The 23127-nt window shown below is 38.3% G+C and overlaps 1 protein-coding gene across 1 annotated transcript in view; it reads right to left on the reverse strand.

Annotated features, from left to right (window-relative positions):
- The window catches only part of LOC5567609 (neurexin-1), a 571360-nt gene that overhangs the window by 115492 nt on the left and 432741 nt on the right, over positions 1 to 23127 (reverse strand). Inside the window, 2 exon segments of the mRNA XM_021857706.1 lie at positions 5085 to 5111; positions 5194 to 5354. Coding sequence (XP_021713398.1) covers positions 5085 to 5111; positions 5194 to 5354 — 188 coding nt within the window.

The following is a 23127-nucleotide window of genomic DNA, read 5'->3' on the forward strand; positions in this document are numbered from 1 at the left end:
CTTCTGAGAGAGAAGCTTTCCAGCTTCTGAGAGAGAAGCTTTCCAGCTTCTGAGAGAGATGCTCTTCCAGCTTCTGAGAGAGATGCTTTCCAGCTTCTGAGAGAGAAGCTTTCCATCTTTTGAGAGAGAAGCTTTCTAGCTTCTGAGAGAGAAGCTCTTCCAGCTTCTTAGAGAAAAGCTCTTCCAGCTTCTTAGAGAAAAGCTCTTCCAGCTTTTAAGAGAGAAGCTTTCCAGTTTCTATGAGAGAAGTTTTGCAGCGTCTGACAGAGATTCTTTTCAGCTTCTGAGAGAGAAGCTTTCCGTCTTCTGAGAGAGAAGCTTTCCAGTTTCTAAGAAAGAAGCTTTCCAGCTTCTCAGAGAGAAGCTTTCCCAGCTTCTGAGAGAGAAGCTTTCCAGCTTCTGAGAGAGAAGCTTTCAAGCTTCTGACAAGGGAATGTCACGATGGTGTTACACGGGGTTTTCAACCGGACTATTTTTGTTAGATTCTACATGTCGAAATATGAAAAACCCAAAAGCCTTTCGGGTGATGGACCAGTGGTGTAGCCAGGAGGGGCTCTGAAATGGGCAATTTTGTACGTATATTATACTATTGAGCTAATTGGAAATTTGACAAAAATATATTTTTTAGTATCTATTGTGATGGTAGAGAACAGAATTGACATTAAAGTATGTTTAAAATGTATTTTCCATGCCATTGGCGTAACCATCATGGAATATGGACACCAAAACAAATTTGGTTTTATTAGAATAGTATACCAATACTAAACCCATCCCGATTGCGCCTATGGCATGGAAAATACATTTTGAACATAAATTAATGTCAATTCTGTTCTCTACCATCACAATAGATATTGAAAAAATATTTTTGTCAAATTTCCAATAAGCCTAATAATATAATATACGTACAAAATTGCCCCTTTCAGAGCCCCTCCTGGCTACACCACTGTTCCATCACCCGAAAGGCTTTGGGGTTTTTCATATTTCGACATGTAGAATCTAACAAAAATAGTCCGGTTGAAAACCCCGTGTAACACCATCGTGACCTTCCCTTGTGAGAGAGAAGCTCTTCCAGCTTCTGAGAGAGAAGCTCTCCCAGCTTCTAAGAGAGATGCTTTCCAGTTTCTGTGAGAGTAGCTTTCCAGCTTCTGAGAGAGAAGCTTCCCAATTTCTGAGAGAGTAGCTTTCCAGCATCTGAGAGAGATGCTTTTCGGCTTCTGAGAGAAAAGCTTTTCAGCTTCTGAGAGAGATTCTTTCCAACTTCTGAGAGAGATGCTTTTCAGCATCTGAGAGAGATGCTTTTCAGCATCTGAGAGAGATGCCTTCCAGCTTCTGAGAGAGAAGCTTTCCAGCTTCTGAGAGAGATGCTTTCCAGCTTCTGAGAGAGATGCTTTCCAGCTTCTGAGAGAGATGCTTTCCAGCTTCTGAGAGAGAAGCTCTCCCAGCTTCTAAGAGAGATGCTTTCCAGCTTCTGTGAGAGTAGCTTTCCAGCTTCTGAGAGAGAAGCTTCCCAATTTCTGAGAGAGTAGCTTTCCAGCTTCTGAGAGAGATGCTTTTCGGCTTCTGAGAGAAAAGCTTTTCAGCTTCTGAGAGAGATTCTTTCCAACTTCTGAGAGAGATGCTTTTCAGCTTCTGAGAGAGATGCCTTCCAGCTTCTGAGAGAGAAGCTTTCCAGCTTCTGAGAGAGTAGCTTTCCAGCTTCTGAGAGAGTAGCTTTCCAGCTTCTTCTGATAGAAGCTTTACAGCTTCTGAGAGAGAAGCTTTCCAGCTTCTGAGAGAGATGCTTTCCAGCTTCTGAGAGAGATGCTTTCCAGCTTCTGAGAGAGAAGCTTTCCAGCTTCTGAGAGAGAAGCTTCCCAGCTTCTGAGAGAGAAGCTTTCTAGCTTCTGAGAGAGAAGCTCTTCCAGCTTCAGAGAGAGAAGCTTCCCAATTTCTGAGAGAGTAGCTTTCCAGCTTCTGAGAGAGATGCTTTTCGGCTTCTGAGAGAAAAGCTTCTCAGCTTCTGAGAGAGATTCTTTCCAACTTCTGGGAGAGATGCTTTTCAGCTTCTGAGAGAGATGCCTTCCAGCTTCTGAGAGAGAAGCTTTCCAGCTTCTGAGAGAGTAGCTTTCCAGCTTCTGAGAGAGTAGCTTTCCAGCTTCTTCTGATAGAAGCTTTACAGCTTCTGAGAGAGAAGCTCTTCCAGCTTCTGAGAGAGATGCTTTCCAGCTTCTGAGAGAGATGCTTTCCAGCTTCTGAGAGAGAAGCTTTCCAGCTTCTGAGAGAGAAGCTTCCCAGCTTCTGAGAGAGAAGCTTTCTAGCTTCTGAGAGAGAAGCTCTTCCAGCTTCTGAGAGAGAAGCTCTCCCAGCTTCTAAGAGAGATGCTTTCCAGCTTCTGTGAGAGTAGCTTTCCAGCTTCTGAGAGAGAAGCTTCCCAATTTCTGAGAGAGTAGCTTTCCAGCTTCTGAGAGAGATGCTGTTCGGCTTCTGAGAGAGAAGCTTTCCAGCTTCTGAAAGAGATTCTTTCCAACTTCTGAGAGAGATGCTTTTCAGCTTCTGAGAGAGATGCCTTCCAGCTTCTGAGAGAGAAGCTTTCCAGCTTCTGAGAGTGTAGCTTTCCAGCTTCTTCTGATAGAAGCTTTACAGCTTCTGAGAGAGAAGCTTTCCAGCTTCTGAGAGAGATGCTTTCCAGCTTCTGAGAGAGATGCTTTCCAGCTTCTGAGAGAGATGCTTTCCAGCTTCTGAGAGAGATGGTTTCCAGCTTCTGAGAGAGAAGCTTCCCAGCTTCTGGGAGAAGCTTTTCGGGTTAGAATTTTTTTCTTCCTTTGGAATATAGTTTCTCCGTTGTTCTCCTTTGATAACTGTGGTAATGCTCAAAAGAACACAAAACTGAATAAGAGTCTTTATTCAAAATCGCAGAAAACTATTCATAGTTGTAATGTTACCTGCTTTTTTGAACCAATGATATGAAGCAAAACGAACGCCACTGAATCTTAGTAAAACATTCCACACTGCCCTACACAAAGACTCATATGTTATCACTTATCGCCATTAATCTTACTCGCAGATGCAGTAAAACATAATTTATCTTATCCTCTGGGCCTACACCTCAACCATCTCTCCCTCTTCCTGTCAAACCGAACCACACGGAGCCATTCAGCCTCCAGATCGGTTCTACTGAATCATCATCATTATTAGATCCTTATTTGCAGCAGTTGCGATGGTACACGTAGCTATATAGTAGCAACCGCTCGCACAGCAAAAATAATGAGTAAACTTAATTCCAATTAGCGTCTCATTAATTGCAAACTTCTTCGCCGTTTGCGTCGAAGCCGCCAACCCCGCCATCTTCATTATAAAAGTCATCAGCGCCTGTACCGATTGGTCGAAGCTCGGAGTCGTTATAATCAGAAGAGGCCTGTCAATAAAACATTATAACGTTGTCGGTGGAGAAGTCAATCCGGTAGAGGTTGAGAAATAGAATGGGAATCGCTGAGAGAGGGTTCCGTCGAACGATAATGTTGGATATGAAGGATAATTTTCTGATTTATTGAAAAGTTACTGTAGAATGTAAATGAATAGATCAGAAACGACTTTGTTTTTGAGATGAGATGGTAATTTGCCAACAGTTGAACATATGAAATTCCGTGAATTCTTTAAGATGAAACGTATGCGAACATAGAGCCAATATACTGCCCATAACTGCATATTTGTAACATTCGACAAAAGTAGGCATTGAGTAAATGGGATACCAAGTTTGCATTTTATTGCAGTATGGGAGGAATCTAATATTTCAGAAAATCACTAAGAATTTAAAAGTGTTTATTTGAGGCTGAAATTTTGTACAACTCATATCGCATATTGGGTAAATAGTCAGAAAATAATTCTGGTACAATTTTCGTTGTTACTGCATTATGAGGCCCATGTATAATCTCAATGTGACTGTCATGCGGTTACAATTATCCATGTGACGAAACAACTTGGTATTTTTTTCGAATTTTCTAGAACAATCTCACAGATTTCAGTGAGTTGATCGAAAGTATTGGCCATTTGATGACTATCCCCGGTATTAACTCGAAATTATCAAAAATGTCGAATGTGACAAATATGCAGTTATGGGCAGTATAGTGCTTATTAAATGTATGCATCGGGCTTAGAAGCAATAATGATGCAGTAATAGGGTTTCTATGTGGAGGAAGTGCAGTTATCAGGCGTGTAAGCATTTGTAGTGTTTTTTTTTAAAATGCATGTATCCATCTATTATGCTGGCTTAGAGCTTATTAGCTGTGCTGATAAATGTCATGAATGTCACGTGACTTTGACAATTGAATATTGCGAATTTCTTCCATCCCCATGGAAAAAGTCATCGGAAAATGTTTTTCCTGGTAGCCATTTCTGAATCACTATCAGTTGGCCATACCTACTGATGCAATATTTCCTATGGAAGAAACTAGTGCTTATAGTAACTTGGACAAATCGTAGCTTTTTCAAAAACTTGATCAATGAAGGACATCATGTTGGCTTCGTCACTCACTTGGATAAAATTCACAATTCAGAAATTGGCGATTGCCTTTGTTGTAGGAAGTGTTCTATAGCACTAGAGATCAAAATAACTTCCGTTTTTCCCCCTGCTCGTTGATTTGAAAATCTAGGAAAAATGCAGTCATCATTAGTAAGCGGTGGCAGTTTTCCGAGTTTTTCCTATAATTGCCACCAGACGGTTGCAGCAGCTGCATGGAAGAGCATGACTGGTGGAAAGTTTTCCCCTTTGTCGAACTTCCAACTGCGGTAGTGAAGGCAGTAGGGTAAGGTGGGGCAAAAGCTCGTTTGAGACAATCGATTCTGAAACGGTTATGACTAAAAATCTGTTAAGCAAAATTGTAGTCAATTTCACTGTGTGGTAACATTTTAGTGTTTCTGGAAATATTGATTATTCCTCTAAAGTTGAACTTTGCCCCACCTTACCCTACCAACTCTTCGATGCAATTAGGGCAAGTTTTTGCCGTCTGATTCGAGAAACTCATTATCTCTGGCGATGAAGTCCTCGAACCTGTACTTTATATACTTATCGCTTAAACAAGTAGTTCGTTTTGCACTCAAACACTTACCCGGCAGAAGCTCGTTATCGTTGAAATCTGCAAAGAAACGGAAACCATTTCAGTTAGATGGTATCGATTCTACAGAAGTGACACGAGTATTCGCATTTAGATTACTTACCTCCTGTATCCGTCGGTGGACGGTAACTTTGTGCCACTGGTGATCATCGAATCGAACCCGCGCCGGTTTGATATGCATCTCTTGTTTGCCGTTCGAGAGGCCCATCGTCAGGGAGACGCCACCGTCCCGGAGGGCCAGGTTTAGGTAGTCGGTTCCGTGACCTGTTGAAGAATGGGAAGAGAAGAGATTTGTGATTAGCAATGGGGTTTAGAATTGCATGTTCTGTGGAAAGTTGATGAGAGAAACTGTTTAATCTTTGACATTCCGAAATATCCCTTCACATACATCTTATTCTTTATTTATGAGTCACGTCCCAACTAGGACAGACCCTGCTTCATAGATAAATGATTTGATTCAAAGAACAATTATTGGCTTAAATTAGTTAAAAGGTTCTGAAATGTAACTTGGGATTAGTGTTTTTGTTGGGAGAAATTGATCAATGATTCATTCTTGAAATGTTGAGGATAAGTAGTGTTGAAATGCGGTTTTGGTATTGATTTTGAGTTTCTAATTAAGACCAGAAAACTAGAAGACTAGAGGACCAGAAGATATCAGAAGACACCAAAGAAAAGATGATCAAAGGACCAGAAGATCAGAAGACCAGAAGATCATAAGACCAGAAAACTAGAAGACCAGAAGACAAGAAGACCAAAAGACCAGAAAGCAAACAGACCAGAAGACCAGAAGACCAAAAACGCAGATGTCCAGAAGATCAGAAGACAAGAAGACCAGAAGACCAGAAGATAATAAAACCAGAAGACCAGAAGACCATAAGACCAGATGACAAGAAGACCAGAAGACTAGAAGACCAGAAGATACCAGAAGACCACAAGACCAGAAGAGCAGAAGTCCGGAAGACCAGAAGACAAGAAAACCAGAAAACCAGAGGTTAGAAGTCCAGAAGACCAGAAGTCCAAAAGACCATAAGTCCAGAAAACCAGAAAACCAGAAGTTCAGAAGACCGGAAGACGAGAAAGCTAGAAGAACAGAAGATCAGAAGACCAAAAGATGAGAAGACCAGAAAGCGAGAAGACCAGAAGAACAGAAGACCAGGAAACCAGAAGACCAAAAGAGCAGAAGTCCGGAAGACCAGAGGTTAGAAATCCATAAGTTCAGAAGGACAGAAGACCAGAAGACCAAATGATGAGAAGACCAGAAGACGAAAAGAGCAGAAGACCAGAAGATCAGAAGACCAAAAGATCAGAAGATAAGAACACCAGAAGTCCAAATGACCAGAAAACAAGAAAATCAGAAAACCAGAAAATCAGAAAACCAGAAAACCAAAAATAAAACCGAAAACCAGAAAATTAGAAGACCAGAAGATCAGAAGACGAACAGACCAGAAGGCCGAAAAACTAGAAGTTTAGAAGATTAGAAGACCAGAAGACAAGCCGACCAGAAGACCAATACCCCAGACGACCAGAATATCAACAGACCAGAAGATCAGAAGACCCGAAGACCAGAAGACCAAAAGACCGAAAGACACCATACATGATAAGAAGACACCAGAAGACCAGAAGTCTAGAAGGCCAGAAGACCAGAGATTAGAAGTCCAGAAAACCAGAACACAAGAAGACCAGAAGTTCAGAAGACCGGAAGACGAGAAAGCCAGAAGAACAGATGACCAGAAAATCAGAAGACCAGAAGACCGGAAGACAAGAAGAACAGAAGACAAGAAGACCAGGAGACCAGACGATAGAAGTCCAGAAGACCAGAAGTCCAAAAGACCAGAAGTCCAGAAAAGCAAAAAAAACAGAAGATCAGAAGTCCAAAAGACCAGAAGTCCAGAAAACCAGAACACTAGAAGTTCAGAAGACCGGAAGACGATAAAGCCAGAAGAACAGAAGACCATAAAAACAAAAGATGAGAAGACCAGAAGACGAGAAGACCAGAAGATCAGAAGACCAGAAGATCAGAAGACCACCCAGACAACCAGAAATCACATAGAAGTTCACGTTAAAACTCGTTTATTCATACTAATTACATCAAACTCGCAAAGCACTGTGGATAAAATCGTCAAATTGATGAGTTTCCTCGCATAAAACACTTTTTTTCTGAGTTCATTTGTACATTTTGTTTCGTCCCGTACAGTTGTACACAGTAAGTCGAATCAATTCGTAGCAGCTGTCAAATCAACATTTGTTATCATAAGTTAGGTCGCATAAGATAACAGGTTAGTTAGGGAGAATATTTATACACTCGCATTGTATGTTATTAATCATCACATAATATATGCACGCATATCGCCTCCACTTTTGTACGTAGAAGGCCTTTTCGCGAAATTTTACACGTACAAAGCCTCCAGGTGATTTCGTTATGCGTACATTTTGGTTGTCTGGGCAGAACACCAGAAGTCCAAAAGACCAGAAAACAAGAAAATCAGAAAACCAGAAAACCATAAAATCAACAATAATACCGAAAACCATAAAATTAGAAGATCAGAAGATTGGAAGACGAACAAACCAGAAGGCCAAAAAACTAGAAGTCTAGAAGATTAGAAAACCAGAAGACAAGCCGACCAGAAGACCAGAGACCAGAAGACCAATACCCCAGAAGACCAGAATATCAACAGACCAAAAGACCAGATGACCAGAAAACCAGAAAATTTGAAGACCAGAAGACCAAAAGACCGAAAGACACCGCATGATAAAAATACACCAGAAGACCAGAAGCCAAGAAGACCAGAAGACCAGAAGAGCAGAAGTCCAGAAAACCAAAAGACAAGAAGACCAGAAGACCAGAGGTTAGAAGTCTAGAAGACCAGAAGTCTAGAAAACCAGAAGACCAGAAGTTCAGAAGACCGGAAGACCAAAAAATGAGAAGGCCAGAACACTAAATAACCAGAAGACCAGAAGACCAGGAGACCAAAAGACCAGAAAATCAGAAGATCAGAAGACCAGAAGATCAAAAGACTCGAAGACCAGAAGTCCAAAAGACCATAAAACAAGAAAATCAGAAAACCAGAAAACCAAAAATAAAACAGGAAACCAGAAAATCAGAAAACCAGAAGACCAGAAGACCAAAAGACCGAAAGACACCACATGATAAGAAGACACCAGAAGACCTAGAAGACTAGATGACAAGAAGACCAGAAGACTAGAAGTTCAAAAGACCAGAAGATCAGACCAGAAAAAAGACAAATGGGGATAGAAAGATTACAAAATAATATACCGACTAGTAGACATGTGGACAACATTCAAGCGTCATTTAGACGCCAGAACGATGACTGACAGAGAAACTGATTAAAATGACGACAGAGAGATGAAAAAATCTTACTTGACAATATGACAAAATAAAAACTAGAAAAAATGAAATGAAAAAAAAAACAGAACAGACGAAACAGGTCATATAATGAAAAGATGACAGAAAGACGACGAAAAGATGGCAGAAGTGAGATAAAATAGAGAAACATGTCAAAAAGATCACAGAATAAACAAAATCACTTCAAATAGACCACAAAACGATAAAAGAATGGACACAGAGGGTGATGGTAATGCGGCTGAGAACGACAGAAAAAGATAGGAAGACGACAGAAATATTATAGCCAGATGAAAGAAAGATAACAGAAGAACGTCAAAAATACCACGAAATTCGGCAGAAAGACGAAAGAAGACAAACAAATACAGAAGAAGGACAAAGAAACACCGGAATGACCAAAAATAAGGGAACAAAAATGGTTAGGCATACGCAAGGCATATATCATAGTGACGAAGATAGAAATAAGACAGAGAGACGACAAAAAACGATAAAAAGGTTGCCGATATATCACAGAAAGACGACGAAATGATGACAGAAGGGTGACAGAATGACAAAGAGATCGTCACAGAAGTGTAACAGACAAACGACAAAAAGGCGACAAAAGTAAGATAAAAAAAACAAGGAAAAATTGAAAAACGAAGAGAGAAAAGCGACGAATCTACAAACACGACAAAATACAAAAGAAAGATGGCAGAACGACGATAAAAAAAACAAGTTGGGTTTGGATAGACAACAGTAAAACGGTAGTTAGCCCGTGTCGTACTGAATAACTTTGCCGAAGACGCCATATTTCTAAGTGATCAGGCTACTGAGCTATCTGCAGAACAAAAATTCCATGCTCACTAGTGCCACCTGGTAGCGTAATTCCGTATCAGAATGACCACCCATAAATTTGTAAATTTTTTGTTATCTAAGTAAACTATAGATGACAATAATGCGTTTGTGCTAAAAAGTTACATGAAAAGTTGTGATTTCTATGGGCAGATCGCAGACACAATAGCTTACACAATCATTAAGTTTATTTCAGTATTTTCTGGAACAAATTTTATTCCAAATTAAGTCTGAAACTCGTATACTAGGTACCGGTTTCCGGAGCAAATCGATTTTCGTAGTTTCGTGCCCTACAGTAATCGTAAACAAACACGTCCCTCCTTTGTGCCCCCATATATATGACTAATCATCCCACAATCTCACATAAGCGTGACCTTCGTCATTTCGCCGCTGAATAGGAGCGTCAAAAAATTGAAGGGTGGAAAATGAACTTTTATTTCACGTCTGAGTGAAAACCTGCTCCTGTGCTTGCTTCTCATCGCCGATAGGTTTCGAGTTTCTTACTAAGTATAAGTACCTGGGCTGCCACATGCCAAGCTTTCAATGAGCTCCCTTACAATTCACCGCTTTTGCAAACGCCTGACTTTGGCACTAACTTTACTTAGTTGGCTTTCTCACAGCAGCAGCAGCAGCAGCAGCTTCACAGTCATCGCCATCGAGTCGTCGTGTCACGCTAGTTAATTTCATGCTGTCACGACGATTCACCGCCTCATGCTCAGAGCCTAAGGACACGGGGGCTGTTTCGGCGAATTCGGCGCCACTCTATCGGAACAGACTGCATTAGCGAGCGAGTGGAACGACGATGACGAGGACGCACAGAGGTCCAGATTTTTAGGAGGCTGGCAAAAACCGAATTTTCAAAAATTGTTTCAAGTCCAAAAATGAAGTCAAATATCCATCTTCAGTATCAGATGTTTTAGAATATACAGGAGCATTTAGGAATTTTTTATCGAGTTCGTACGCTAAATAGCTGTATATTTTCAAATCTTATTTCATTTTCACCAAAACACGATTATTTTTTCTTTCAGCATATTTTTTCTGGTCTATCACTTATTTTTACCTTTATTCAGCAAACGCTTCTTCAAGAATAATCAATCGATTAGAGAAGGTTTCTCTTGCCTAAGTTTGCCGATACATTGATTAATTTTCTATATTTAATACATGAACAGCATCAATTTTGTTAGAATTTTGTTCTTAATGTGAAAACCTAGGAATGGTGACTATGCCCAAAATAAGGTCTGAAATCCTAAATCATGTACCACACTACTTCTCATGAACAAAAATAGTAAAATATTTGGAACGGGTTGATATGTGCACGCCGTGGCGCTCATAGACAACATTTTTGTAATGTGTAGTTTACTCCCAATTTTTCTTATTATTTGTCTTCTTCTCTCCTTGTCTTCCATTGATTTGTTCCACCAATCGCCTAAAGGTATACTAAACTCCTTCAACTTGTATGCAAGTTCTGCCTTCTGTATCCAACGTTGCTCGCAAGCATCACAGATAGAGTGACAGACAGATTTTCAGTCTGTCAGTCGTATTTTTTGCCATGATCTTTCAAATGTGGACCACTGTGCAACGGTTTGCTGCTGCTCGTCGACAAAGTGAGGTGCAGTAATTAACGTCGGAGCTTATTATCAACCGAAGCGCGAAATCACCGCCAGAAAAGCGTTTTGGCGTTTGGGTTGGGCATATGCATCGTGTAGGTATTATAGTGGTGGTGGTGGTGCTCTGTAATGTATGCAGTGTTGCAGGGAAAGCAGGAAGGTTTTAGCAAATATCGCATCCTAATGGGCGGGAGTTACGAACATGCAATCACTGCACGGGTTTGGTTGTTATGTGGTTGTGCTCTGTATGTTTATAGATGTAGGGTAGGGTGCCAATGGAATGTATGGGAAAAATTTTGCCATCGAATTTCAAAAAAAGGTAGTGCTCAAAAGTTTTGTCTCCTCGAAAAAAGTCCCCATGCAAAATTTGAGCTCAATCGGACTTCATTAAGTGGACCCCCAAAGCGGTCAAAGTTTGGCTTTTTTGACCCATGAAAAATCTCCAAAGGGGGGGGTACATGAAATTTCCGAAATCGAGATGTCTTAGAAATGCATGAAACGTCGAGATCTGGTGTTATTTGGAAAACATTATTTTGAAAAAATCGACCTTTTGGGACTTAGTAATTTTTTGAGTTGGGGGAGTGAATTGAATTTGAAATGAACGATTTGAATTCAATTGCTTAGAAATTCAAGGCAATAGTATTGAAACATATCCTATATCATTATTGGCCACTGAAAGCATATTATATGTGATATTTCATTAGGGTGGTTCATTTACTTTCCATTAGGGTGGTCCTTTTTGTTAAAAAATAAAAAAAAATAAAAAATAGAATTTTAATTGAATATTGAAGACAATAGTATTGGAACATCTCTCACATTATCGTAAGCCATTTTCTACATTTAATATGTGGTATTTTATTAGGGTGGTTCACTTATTTTCCATTAGGGTGGGCCTTTCTGTCGAAAATCATAATTTGAATGGGATATTAAAAACAATAGTATTTTATCACCTCTTTCATCATCGTAGGGCATTTCCTTCATTACATTCGTGATATTTTATTAGGGTGGCTCACTTATATTCCATTACGGTGGTCCTTTAAAAAAATTGAGAATTTGAATTGAATAGAAAATATAAGAGTAATTAAACAACTCCTATGTCATCGTAGGCCACTGTAAACATATAATATGTGATATTTCATTGGGGCTATTGTCCTCAGTTTTGCATAAGGGTGATCTTTTAATTTGTAAATTAAAAAAAATATTCTCAACGTTAAGATTTTTCATTAAGGTTTTCTTTTGAATAGTTAAAATAAAACGTTCCAATAACAATAATCAGTGAATTCAGTGAAGCACAACTCTAACTGCCATATTCAAAATACAGATAAAAAAGGAATGAAACAATTTTTGACGTATTCAAATTATGATAATAGCTTGATGGGCGACGATGAAGGGCAACAAAAGTGTTTAGTTTATATTTTCAAAAGAGATTCTCAGCCTTGGGCTCCTTCATTCCCGAACCAAAAGTACGTTGCCTTCTGCTTGCTATAGTACACGCGATTCGGTTGTGACAACGTAGGCAATTCCAGTTTTAACAATCAGTTCTCGTTTATTCTTCAAAGATGTAACAAAGTTCCTTATAGAAATTTCGTCGGAATTTCATATGGATTTTTACGTTGGAGTTTTCAACGGAATTTTCTTTGGAGTTTCCTTTGGAATTTTAATCGGAATTTCCTTCGAAATTCATTTTAAAGTTTTTATTGGACTTTTCTACGAAATTTCCTTTGAAATTTTCTACGGAATTTTCATCAAAATTGGAAATTTATCCTGAATTTGCTTCGGAATATCCTGTGGAATTTTCGTCGGTATCATTAGAAGTGCCCTGTTCAATTTTCTGTGGTATTTCCTTCGAAATTTCCTATGAAGTGTCCTTCGGAATTTCATTCTGAACTTTTCATTGGAATTTTCTTCGGAGTTTCTTTTTGAGTTTCCTTTGAAATTTGCTTTGGAATTTTCTTTGGAGTTTCCTTCCGAATTTCTACTAGAGTTTGTTTCGGAATTTCCTGTGTAATTATCTTTGGAGCTTCCTTCAGAATTGTATTCGAAATATTATTTGGAATTTCTTTCGAAGCATTGGAATTTACTTTGAAATTGGAGCTTTCTTGGGAATTTCATTTGGGATTTCTTTTGGACCTTCGAAATTTAGTGCGGAATATTCTTAGAAATTTCCTTTACAATTTTCTTTGGAATTTCTACAGAGTTTTCTTGAGAATTTCCTTACAAATTTGCTTTGGATATTCCATAGAAAATTCCTTAGTTATTTTCATCGAAATTTACTTTGCCATTTGCTTCGGAATTTCTTCTGGAGTTTCCTTCGGAATTTCTTTTGGAGCTTCATGCTAAATTTGATTCGGAATTTCATTTGGAATTTCTTTTGAAGCTTTGAAATTATTTCGGAATTTTCTTCGGAAGTACCTCTACAATTTTCGTTTCCTCTGGCATTCCCTTCGGTATTTCCTTCGGAATTTTCTCTGGAATTTTCTTCGGAATATCCTCTGGAATTTCCTTCTGAATTTCCTATGGAATTTCCTTCGGAACTTCCTCTGGAATTTCATTCGGAATTTCCTTTGGAATTTCCTTCCGTATTTCCCCTAGAATTTTCTTCGAAATTATCTCTGAAATTTCCTTTGGAATTTCCTCTGGAATTTCTTTCGGGATTTTCTCTGGAATTTCCTTCCGAATTTTCTCTGGAATTTCCTTCAGAATTTTCTCTAGAATTTCCTCTGGAATTTCCTTCGGAATTTCCTTTAGAATTTCCTGCGAAATTTCCTCTGTGTTGCATTCCGAATGAAAATCACGCAAAAACTTTTCAAAAGGACCTTTCTAACAATGAGAGGCTTTCTAGAAAACTCTTTTGTTGTTAACTAAGTTACCTTTACATTTTTCGTCGAACATTACGCAAATATTATGTAGTAGTCCACACCATAATCTTTCGGTCTGTAGATATTAAGGTTGAAATTTTTACAATGACACCATAATTAAGGAAAGTGAACGAGACTTTTGCGAGAATCATAGTTTCAAACTATTCGAAAAATGAGGCACCCTAATGGAAAATGAGAGAAACTCCCTAATGAAATATGTTAACAGTGTTCAAATGGAACTAGAGGCGCATGAATTCAGAGGAATTTAAAGCCTCTCAAAACAAAAATGAAGACAATGGCCTACGATTATAAAAGAGGTGTTAAAATACTATTGTGCTGTGATTTGTTTTTAATTTTCGGCAAACACCAATGGAAAAAGTGAGCCACCCTAATAAAATATCACGAAAGTAATGAAGGAAATGCCCTACGATGATGAAAGAGGTGATAAAATACTATTGTTTTTAATATCCCATTCAAATTATGATTTTTCGACAGAAAGGCCCACCCAAATGGAAAATAAGTGAACCACCCTAATAAAATACCACAATTTAAATGTAGAAAATGGCTTACGATAATGTGAGAGATGTTCCAATATTATTGTCTTCAATATTCAATTAAAATTCTATTTTTTATTTTTTTTATTATTTTTTAACAAAAAGGACCACCCTAATGGAAAGTAAATGAACCACCCTAATGAAATATCACATATAATATGCTTTCAGTGGCCAACAATGATATAGGATATGTTTCAATACTATTGCCTTGAATTTCTAAGCAATTGAATTCAAATCGTTCATTTCAAATTCAATTCACTCCCCCAACTCAATAAAATACTAAGTCCCAAAAGGTCGATTTTTTCAAAAAAAAAATTTCCCAAATAACATCAGATCTCGACGTTTCATGCATTTCTAAGACATCTGGCATCAAAAAAAAAATTTCGATTTCGGAAATTTCATGTACCCCAAAAAAAATGTCAAAAAAGCCAAACTTTGACCGCTTTGGGGTCCACTTAATGAAGTCCGATTGAGCTCAAATTTTGCATGGGGACTTTTTTCGAGGAGACAAAACTTTTGAGCACTAGCTTTTTTTGAAATTCGAAAAATCGATTTTCATTGGCACCCTAATGTAGGGGGCTGTAACTATTACAAGAATGACTTTAATTGTACAATATTACCATCTGCTTTGTACATATTTTATTCATTGTATTTAAAGAAACAATTTATTATCTCATCATACACAGATCTTTTTTTGTAATCCTAATCATTTTTTTAAAGCTCAACCTTTACAGTACGAATGGATGATTTTTGCTCGTTGAAAATGTATGATTATCATAAAATTGTCTGAAAGGGGTGATTCAACATTCCACCAGAATGCGTCATACGGAAAGGTGGACTCGACAGCTGAATTTGATTTTCACAAGATCCATTCAATTTGTCTGCTTCGCTTATGTTATACATATTATCGTAAATACTAGAAACGGTGGCAGATTTGTACATCAGGTGGCAGATTGAGATCTTTACTCTTTACACCTGATGCATGGAACTTTGTTGCATTGTTTGCAACAAACTTTGTTGGGACAAAAGTAAAGAAGTAAAGACGGTAATAAAGTCGACGACTAGCGACAATAAAGTTAGTCGTGAAAAACATGGCTCATATGATACTTGAAGGATGTATATGCACTTGGAATTTATTAATGCCATCTTTGACTGTGTTTAGGAGATCACAAAATGTGTTTTAGCGTTAATGTAGTTTTAGGATAGGGATTATAAGAAAACTAATACAGATTTGCTAGAAGCAATGTCACAGACATAACACTTCATTTTCTTTTCATGCTATAATGCTATTTAATGAACATATTTCGCTAGCACAGATTACTAGGGAACCCCTGCCCAGCTTATCTGTCACCCTAATCTGGTTTGATCAAAAGACTAATTGAACTCTATTAAATTTCAAACCCTGGTCGCGTAAATAAGTCCCATAATTACCATCGCGCGTGAACAATGTAATCCGTTTTCATTAGGGCTCGACATCGGATCATCGGTTGTCCAGCCTTTCCGGCCTTACGGTTGGTCAGTAGCGTATACGAAAATTTCGTAACGTCACATAGCAGCAGTTTCCATTCCAGGGGAGATAAGCAAAGTCCCTTCAAACGAAGAGAAAGAGAGGCACACAGCCGAGGGAATCAATTGATTGATGAGTATTGCCTGACATGCATTCTCGCCAACTGTGGACAAAGAAGGGGAAGACCCCCGGAGGAGCTCTCAACTCCATCAGTGAACCTTTTGTTCATGGGTCGAGTTGGATGGATAGGTCGTCGTCGATGACGGGATGTCCTGCAAGTCATTATTCATCATTTCCGCCGCCGCCGAACGTGGAGCTTCATTATGTTGGGCTCGGAATGGGAGTTTTTTTCTTGCTTTGGGGGAAAACTTGGCCGTTAACAGCTTGTTTGGTTAGGGTGGTTAGATTTTCTTGTATCAGTCAGGAAAGAATAGCACTTGTTATTGAGTGACGGTGATGTAAACGTTGAAACACATTTTTTTTTTTTTTAATCTTTATTTGAGTGTATTTTAACGCACGAGGGCTAGTTCTACACTTCCTTGAAACACAGTTCAGTGAAGTTACTGAACAAATAAATTGAAAATAAGATTAATATCAAGAAAATATTCCAACAATTGTGGGAAATCGATTCATAATAAGTGATAGTTGTATAAAAGTTGAGCATAGATCAATTATTGATGTATCAAATCCAAATATTTGTTGAAATTTAAAAAAAATTGAGTTCAGTAGAAAAAACTGGTAACCCTATCTCACATTCGCATTATGAAACCCATAAAAACTTGTACCACGGAAACAGAGCAGCGAATCGTGGCTTCCTGACAGCAGCGTGCCGCTTGTAGATGACCACCATCAGTAGGCAACACCCGCTCAATAAAAGGATAATTGGCTATGTGATAATAGTTGTTGACACTCTCTCACGAGGCACGGATGACGACGCGGTTGTTTGGTACGGTACACAGTTAAAAAAATGTAATAGGTAACACAACTCGAATTTGCTTCAAAATTACACGATCATGTAAAATTCCAGCTTTGTCAATTAATAACACACGATATTAGTTCAATTTTACACTATACTTAATTTTGCACTAGATTGAAATTATTTTTTTTCTTTTTTGTCGATTTTTAAATTACATGAAGGCCACAATATGGAGCTTGTATACAATTTAATGAAATATAATATCAATTTTCATATTCTTAAATTTACGTTAGGTGTAAATTCAAGAATTTTCATCTGTGTAATGTCCATCCAGTTCATACGGGTCCCCAATGGGTGCGTGCGATGCTGACAAGTATGAACCTACAGGACCTCGAGGCTGGCATTGGACAAGCCAATTAACTCGATGATACTTATGGCTGGTCGGTGTTGGCGATGATGATGGCTGGTTGGTGCATTCGGTTAGTGCGGTTCAGAACCAAGTCGAAATGCAGAAATTTACATGGGTGTTCCCGAAGTGATGTGTGATTATGGAATTGCGAACCCCTGTTCGATTTCTTTGAGCGAATTACACTTCCAAATAGTTTGATTACAATGTAGCTTTAGCTGTATGTTTTATTTTCGATGTTAGAAGATGAAAGTTAATTGCATGTATCGTTAGTTACAAAAATCGGTTTGTATGGGTAATTTGTTGCACAATCCTATCCGTACTAGACGTTAACACGATGAATCTGTATTTATATTTTAAATTAGGTTATGTTTTAACAATTCATATTGTAACTTACAATTTTTGAAACGCTTGTACACTTGTAATCGGAAATAACAATAGTTGTATTTTTCAAGGTTCTATTCAGCTGTAAGTTCAAATTTTAGGTTTTATTTAGACAAGTATTTAAATTTTAGAATAAGACAGTTTTACCTTTCACAATGCGCTTCTTCACTCTTTCAATCGAATTATTACACACATATTTTACTGTCATCCTAACTTTCGACAGTTCGCTTCACCTGTCGTTGTAGCGTAACCAAAAGTGCTGCCAGTATCAACATCCTCTTCCTCGTAACAATGGCAACCACTTTCACGTTACCACCTCCATCGACCTGTAATACTGCCAACCTAACCACAGGCCACGAGCCAGCAAAAGACGGTTGCTGAATCGCTCCCATATATATGAGCTACTAAAAATTAGGATTTTTGCAAAAATTGCGTTAACTTTATGCGTCAATTTGTCAATGTTCCGATGTGTGCGCGACGCTCGACGTAAAAATACGGTTCCTTTGATTGTGTTGTTTTCGCTGTACTGTGAGCAAATGCCATAATTGTGCGGTCAAAAGGAATTGTGTTCATATGGTTCATTCAAATATTACGTAACGCAAAATTTGCCAAATTTAGACCCCCTCCCTCCCCAACGTAACAGCTTTTGTATGGAAAATTTTAAATTTTTGTATGAACCGTAACACTATGTAAGACCCCCTCCCTCCCCCTGTTGCGTTACGTAATATTTGAACGATCCCTATGTTCTTGCTGAATTTTGATAACGAACAATTAATTTTAAAGGAAATTAGTATATTCCATCATGCTGAAGGAATGGAGGGAGATGCCCGTAGATAAATAAATTCTAGTAAAACATTTTATTATAGAGCGGTTCAACGAAGTTTCGCAAACCCGATTATTTTTGTATTTTTTGAATCGCCTGAAAATGTGCATACAGATTCTTTATGACCAAAAATGCCATTATGCACATTCAGACCGCCATTTTGAACCTCGCCTTATTTTTGAGAAGGGCGTATCGGAAAATGCATGGCAAATCTTTAAAAAACTGTCACTCGAAAACGGTTTGTCCGATCGATTTGAGATCTTCTACAAAGTTGTAGGTATTGCTTAAGCTATATGGAGAAAATTATGCACGGTAAAAAAAAGTTACAGATTATTTTTTATTTCAAAAACAAAATTTTAAAATAGATTCTCTCCAGAAACGCATTTTTGATTTTTTTTATTTTTGGATATGTTTTAGGGGACAACTTATGTGATTTATTGCACAATGTTTCAAAATGGAAGAATTATGGACAAAAAAGTTATGATATTTAAAAAAAAATTACAGATTTTGAAGAAAGTATCGAAATAGAGGAAACAATATTTTTATATAATCACATAGTACTGAAAGTACAGAAAAATTGCAATCGAAAAGTACTTAAGTAAATTTTTTCTAGGTTGCATCAATTTCGAGATATACTCATATTTATATAAAATTTTCAAATTAAAAAAGTAAAATAGGCCCTTTTCAAACATATTTCGTGTTTCTCCATTCCAGAAATATTTTATTTTGATTGAGTGAATCGTAGCTGAATCGTTTATTGTTTGATCAAAACCTATATACTAAAGTATTTAAAAAAGTATGCACGGTAAAAAAATATAAACGAAATTTTCAAATGAAAATTTGAAGTTCATTGTTCATTGTTCTAAGCAATATCTACAACTTTGTAGAAGATCTCAAATCGATCGGACAATCCGTTTTCGAGTTACAGTTTTTTAAAAATTTGCTATGCATTTTCCGATACGCCCTTCTCAAAATAAGGCGAGGTTCAAAATGGCGGTCTGAAGGTGCAAAATGGCATTTTTGGTCATAAAGAATCTGTATGCAAATTTTCAGGCGATTCAAAAAATACAAAAATAAATTTAAAAAAAAAATCGTCATGTACGGTGGAATTGCTCTATAGCGTTGATATGTTGAGTTTTAACCACTCAATACACACAGTGAGCCGTAAGTTGTGAGACGAATCTGGAAACTGATTGCGACGGAGTTGAAATCGATACGACGGATTGAGAATACGGTAAGATGCATTTTCTTTGCATTATTTCCAAAACGAGATCAAGATTTATCAAAATGTTATTGTACAATGCTAAAGCCGTTTTGAGAAAGAACTGTTTGGCATCGGTTTGTATCAGCATCATTCACTGCAATACTGGGAAAATTGCAGTTCTCACTGATCAATGCTTAATACGATGGATACTAGCACATCACCCTATGGGAGTGAGTATGACGAAGTCTTCGCGCCTGTCGTTTGTCATATTACTTCCAGAGCTCTCATGTCTGTCCGGGGTTTGTTGTCAAGTGCGCTGAAGACAAGGTCTGTCGTTTAAAACGTAGCTTTTACGGCTTAAAGCAGAGTGCTCGCTCGTGGAACATGAAACTTCATCATGTGCTAGAAGATGACGGTTTTAAGAGGACTACTGATGATCCGTGTCTGTATAGCAAGGTGGTCAAAGGAAAGCGTGTTTCAGTGTACGTCGATGATCTTATTATCGCATGTGAGGAAGAAGGAATCATCGAGTCGATTAGTCGAACGCTAACTCGTAACTTTGAAATCGTTAGTCTCGGAGAAGTGCGGAATTACGTCGGCATTGAGGTGGAACGTGGAGTTCCTGCTGTTTTTCACTTATCGTAGCGCAGATATACTGCGGATATCGTGAAGTCGGCCGGATTGCAGGATGTCAAATCATCGCCGATCCCTATGGACGGTGGCTATTTCAAGCCGGGTGCAGAATACAAACTTCTCTCGGATAACTCGGAGTATCAAAAGCTAGTGGGCAAGTTGTTGTTCGTGGTTGTAAACAGTCGGCCAGATATTGCTGCTCCAGTATGTACTTAGTCGGAAACTTGCAAACCCTACACAGCGTGACTGAAATGAATTGCTAAGGACCTGAAGCTTCGGCTGAGAAGTCATGGAGATAAATTAGGATTAATGGGTCTTGCAGACGATGATTGGGTGGAAAGCCGCAAATCTAATAGCGGATTTCACTTCCTGTCACACAAAATGAAAACTCGAGAAAATAAACATGTTCTAAAAGTAGTGCGTCGTAAGGGCAACTTCAACGGTGGTCCAAATGATAGGTTAGGTCCAAATTTTTGGACCAAATCTGAAATCGAGTTGTGCACCGGTGATGTAAATTTTTGTTTATACCAGTTGTTCGGTCTATTATTTTTACAACTAGTCGAACTTTTGGTCTATTTTGATCGATTTTGGACCAAGAATAGAACTGTTCCAAAACGATTTTGATTGTCATATTATGCCGTCTGTCATTCAAGTTATTTTTTCTCATTCCTTATTTTTTGCTCACCACCATTACGACCTGAGAAGCACGACCATCACCTCTGACGACAATATTCGCCAAACGACCCACTGACCGACATAACCGAAATCATCGCTGGCACAAGAAACGGAGTTGCGTGGAAAATACGGTCTTGTCTCTCCAAAACTCGGTAAGTTTGGGAAACCAGGGATTCCACCGATAACTGTTTTAGGAATGCCGCCGGGAGTTTTTTTTTCAGTGATTCCATCGGCTATTTCTTTAAGGATTCCATCGGGAATTCATTCAGGCCACCAGAAATTCCTTAAGCGATTCCACCGGGAATTCCTAAAGGCATTCGAAAAATTCTTCAGTTATTTCTCAGAAAATATTTCAGGGCTTCCTTTATAGATTCCTTCGGTAAATATTTCATAGATTCCTGCAGGAAATATAATAGATATTCCAGCGGGAATTCCTCCAGTTTATTTGCTATTCGTTCGGAGATACAGGAATTTTTCTAGTTATTTTTCCTACAAGTATTCCTGGGGTTCCTCTGGCAATTTTTTAGAATTTCCTCCTAGAATTCCCACAATAATCCTCCACAAATTTCTTCAAGTAAGTAATCGGGGATTCCTCCGGGACATATTAATGTATTCACCTGGAAATTTCGTCAAGGATTCCTTCGAGAATTCCTAAAACTCTTCCGATATTCTTCAAGGAAATCCTTCGGAGTTCGTCCAAAAAATTCTCCGGAGTTCCTTAAGGAATTTCTCCGGAGTTCCTTTGGGATATCCTTCGGAGTTTTTCTAAGATATCTTCCGGTGTTTCTCTAGGAAATCTTCCGGAGTTTCTGTAGAAAACCAGTTTCTCTATGAAATCCGTCGACAGTTCCTCTAGAATATCCTTCGGAGTTTCCCTATGATTCTTCTATAGTTTCTTTTCAGCGTTTCTTCAGTTTTTTCACAGTCTTGTCATTAGTTTCTCCGGACTTCCTCAGTAAAAAATTTCCCGGAGATATTCCCAGGAATACCTTCGGAGTTCCTCTAGAAATGCGTTTAAAGTTACTCAAAAGAATTCATTCGGAATTCCTTCGGAGGAGGATTTCATTTATTTTGGAGAATAAATATTTATATATTTTGTTCAGGAAATACTCCGGATTTGCTGCAGGAAATTCTACGATGTTTTTTTTAGGAAATCCACCGGTGTTCCTCTAGGAAATCCTCCGGAGTTCCTTTATTAAATCATCCGGAATTTCTTCAAGATATTCTCGAGAGTTTCTCTAGGAAGTCTTCCGGAGTTCCCCTAGAAAACCCTTCGCAGTTCCTATAAGAAAATCCTCCAGAGTTTCCTTATGAAATCTTCCGCAGTTCCTCTAGAATTCTTCTAGAGTTTCTACAGTTTTCTCACAGTTTTGTCATTTGTTTCTCCGGAGTTCAATAAAATGTTTCCTGAAGATATTCTCGCAATTTCTTTGAAGTTACTCCAAGAATATCTTCGGAGTCTCTTCAGGATATTATTTAAGAGATTAAATATTTAGATATTTTCTCCAAGGAATCCTCCATAATTTCTTCAGGAAATCCTTACTTACTTTTGATTGCGCTACGTCCTTCAAGACATGACCTGCGCCACAATGTTAAAACTCCTAGCGCTTGCTGGTCTTTTTCGAGCATTGTCAACGTCCCATGCCCGTAGAGGACTACCGGTCTTATCAGCGTCTTGTACAGGGTACACTTAGTACGGAAGTGAAGTTTACCAGACCGCAAGGTCTTGTGGAGTCTGTATTTAGTAAGTACCCAGACAACCAGAAGTCGCATAACAGTATACAAACAAAGCCGTTTATTTGTACAAACTGCATCACTCTCGCATTACATGGTGGATGAAATCGTTTGATCGATAAGTTTCCTCGCATAAAACGTTATTTTATGAGTTCATATGTACATTCCACTTCGTCCCGTATATTTGTACAAAGCAAGTCGGATCAATCCGTAGCTGCTGTCAAGTGAACTTTGTTATCATAAATTAAGTCGCATAAGAGTACAGACTAATTCGCAAGAAAATCTACACACTCGCATTGCATGTTATGTTTCATCATATAAAATATGCACTTCTATCGCCTCCACTTGTGTACGCATAAGGCCTTTTCGCGACATCTTATACGTGAAATTTTGCACATATAAGCATCGCATAACGCAAAATGTGATTTGGTTTTACGTAATTTCTGGTTGTCTGGGTACGACTTTCGGCAATGATACGTCTTCGAATTTCTCTGCTGCAGTTGTTATCCGACGTTATAAATGATTCGAGGAGACAAATTCGTCC

Source organism: Aedes aegypti, chromosome 1 (genome assembly GCF_002204515.2).
Source record: "Aedes aegypti strain LVP_AGWG chromosome 1, AaegL5.0 Primary Assembly, whole genome shotgun sequence".
NCBI lineage: Eukaryota > Metazoa > Arthropoda > Insecta > Diptera > Culicidae > Aedes > Aedes aegypti.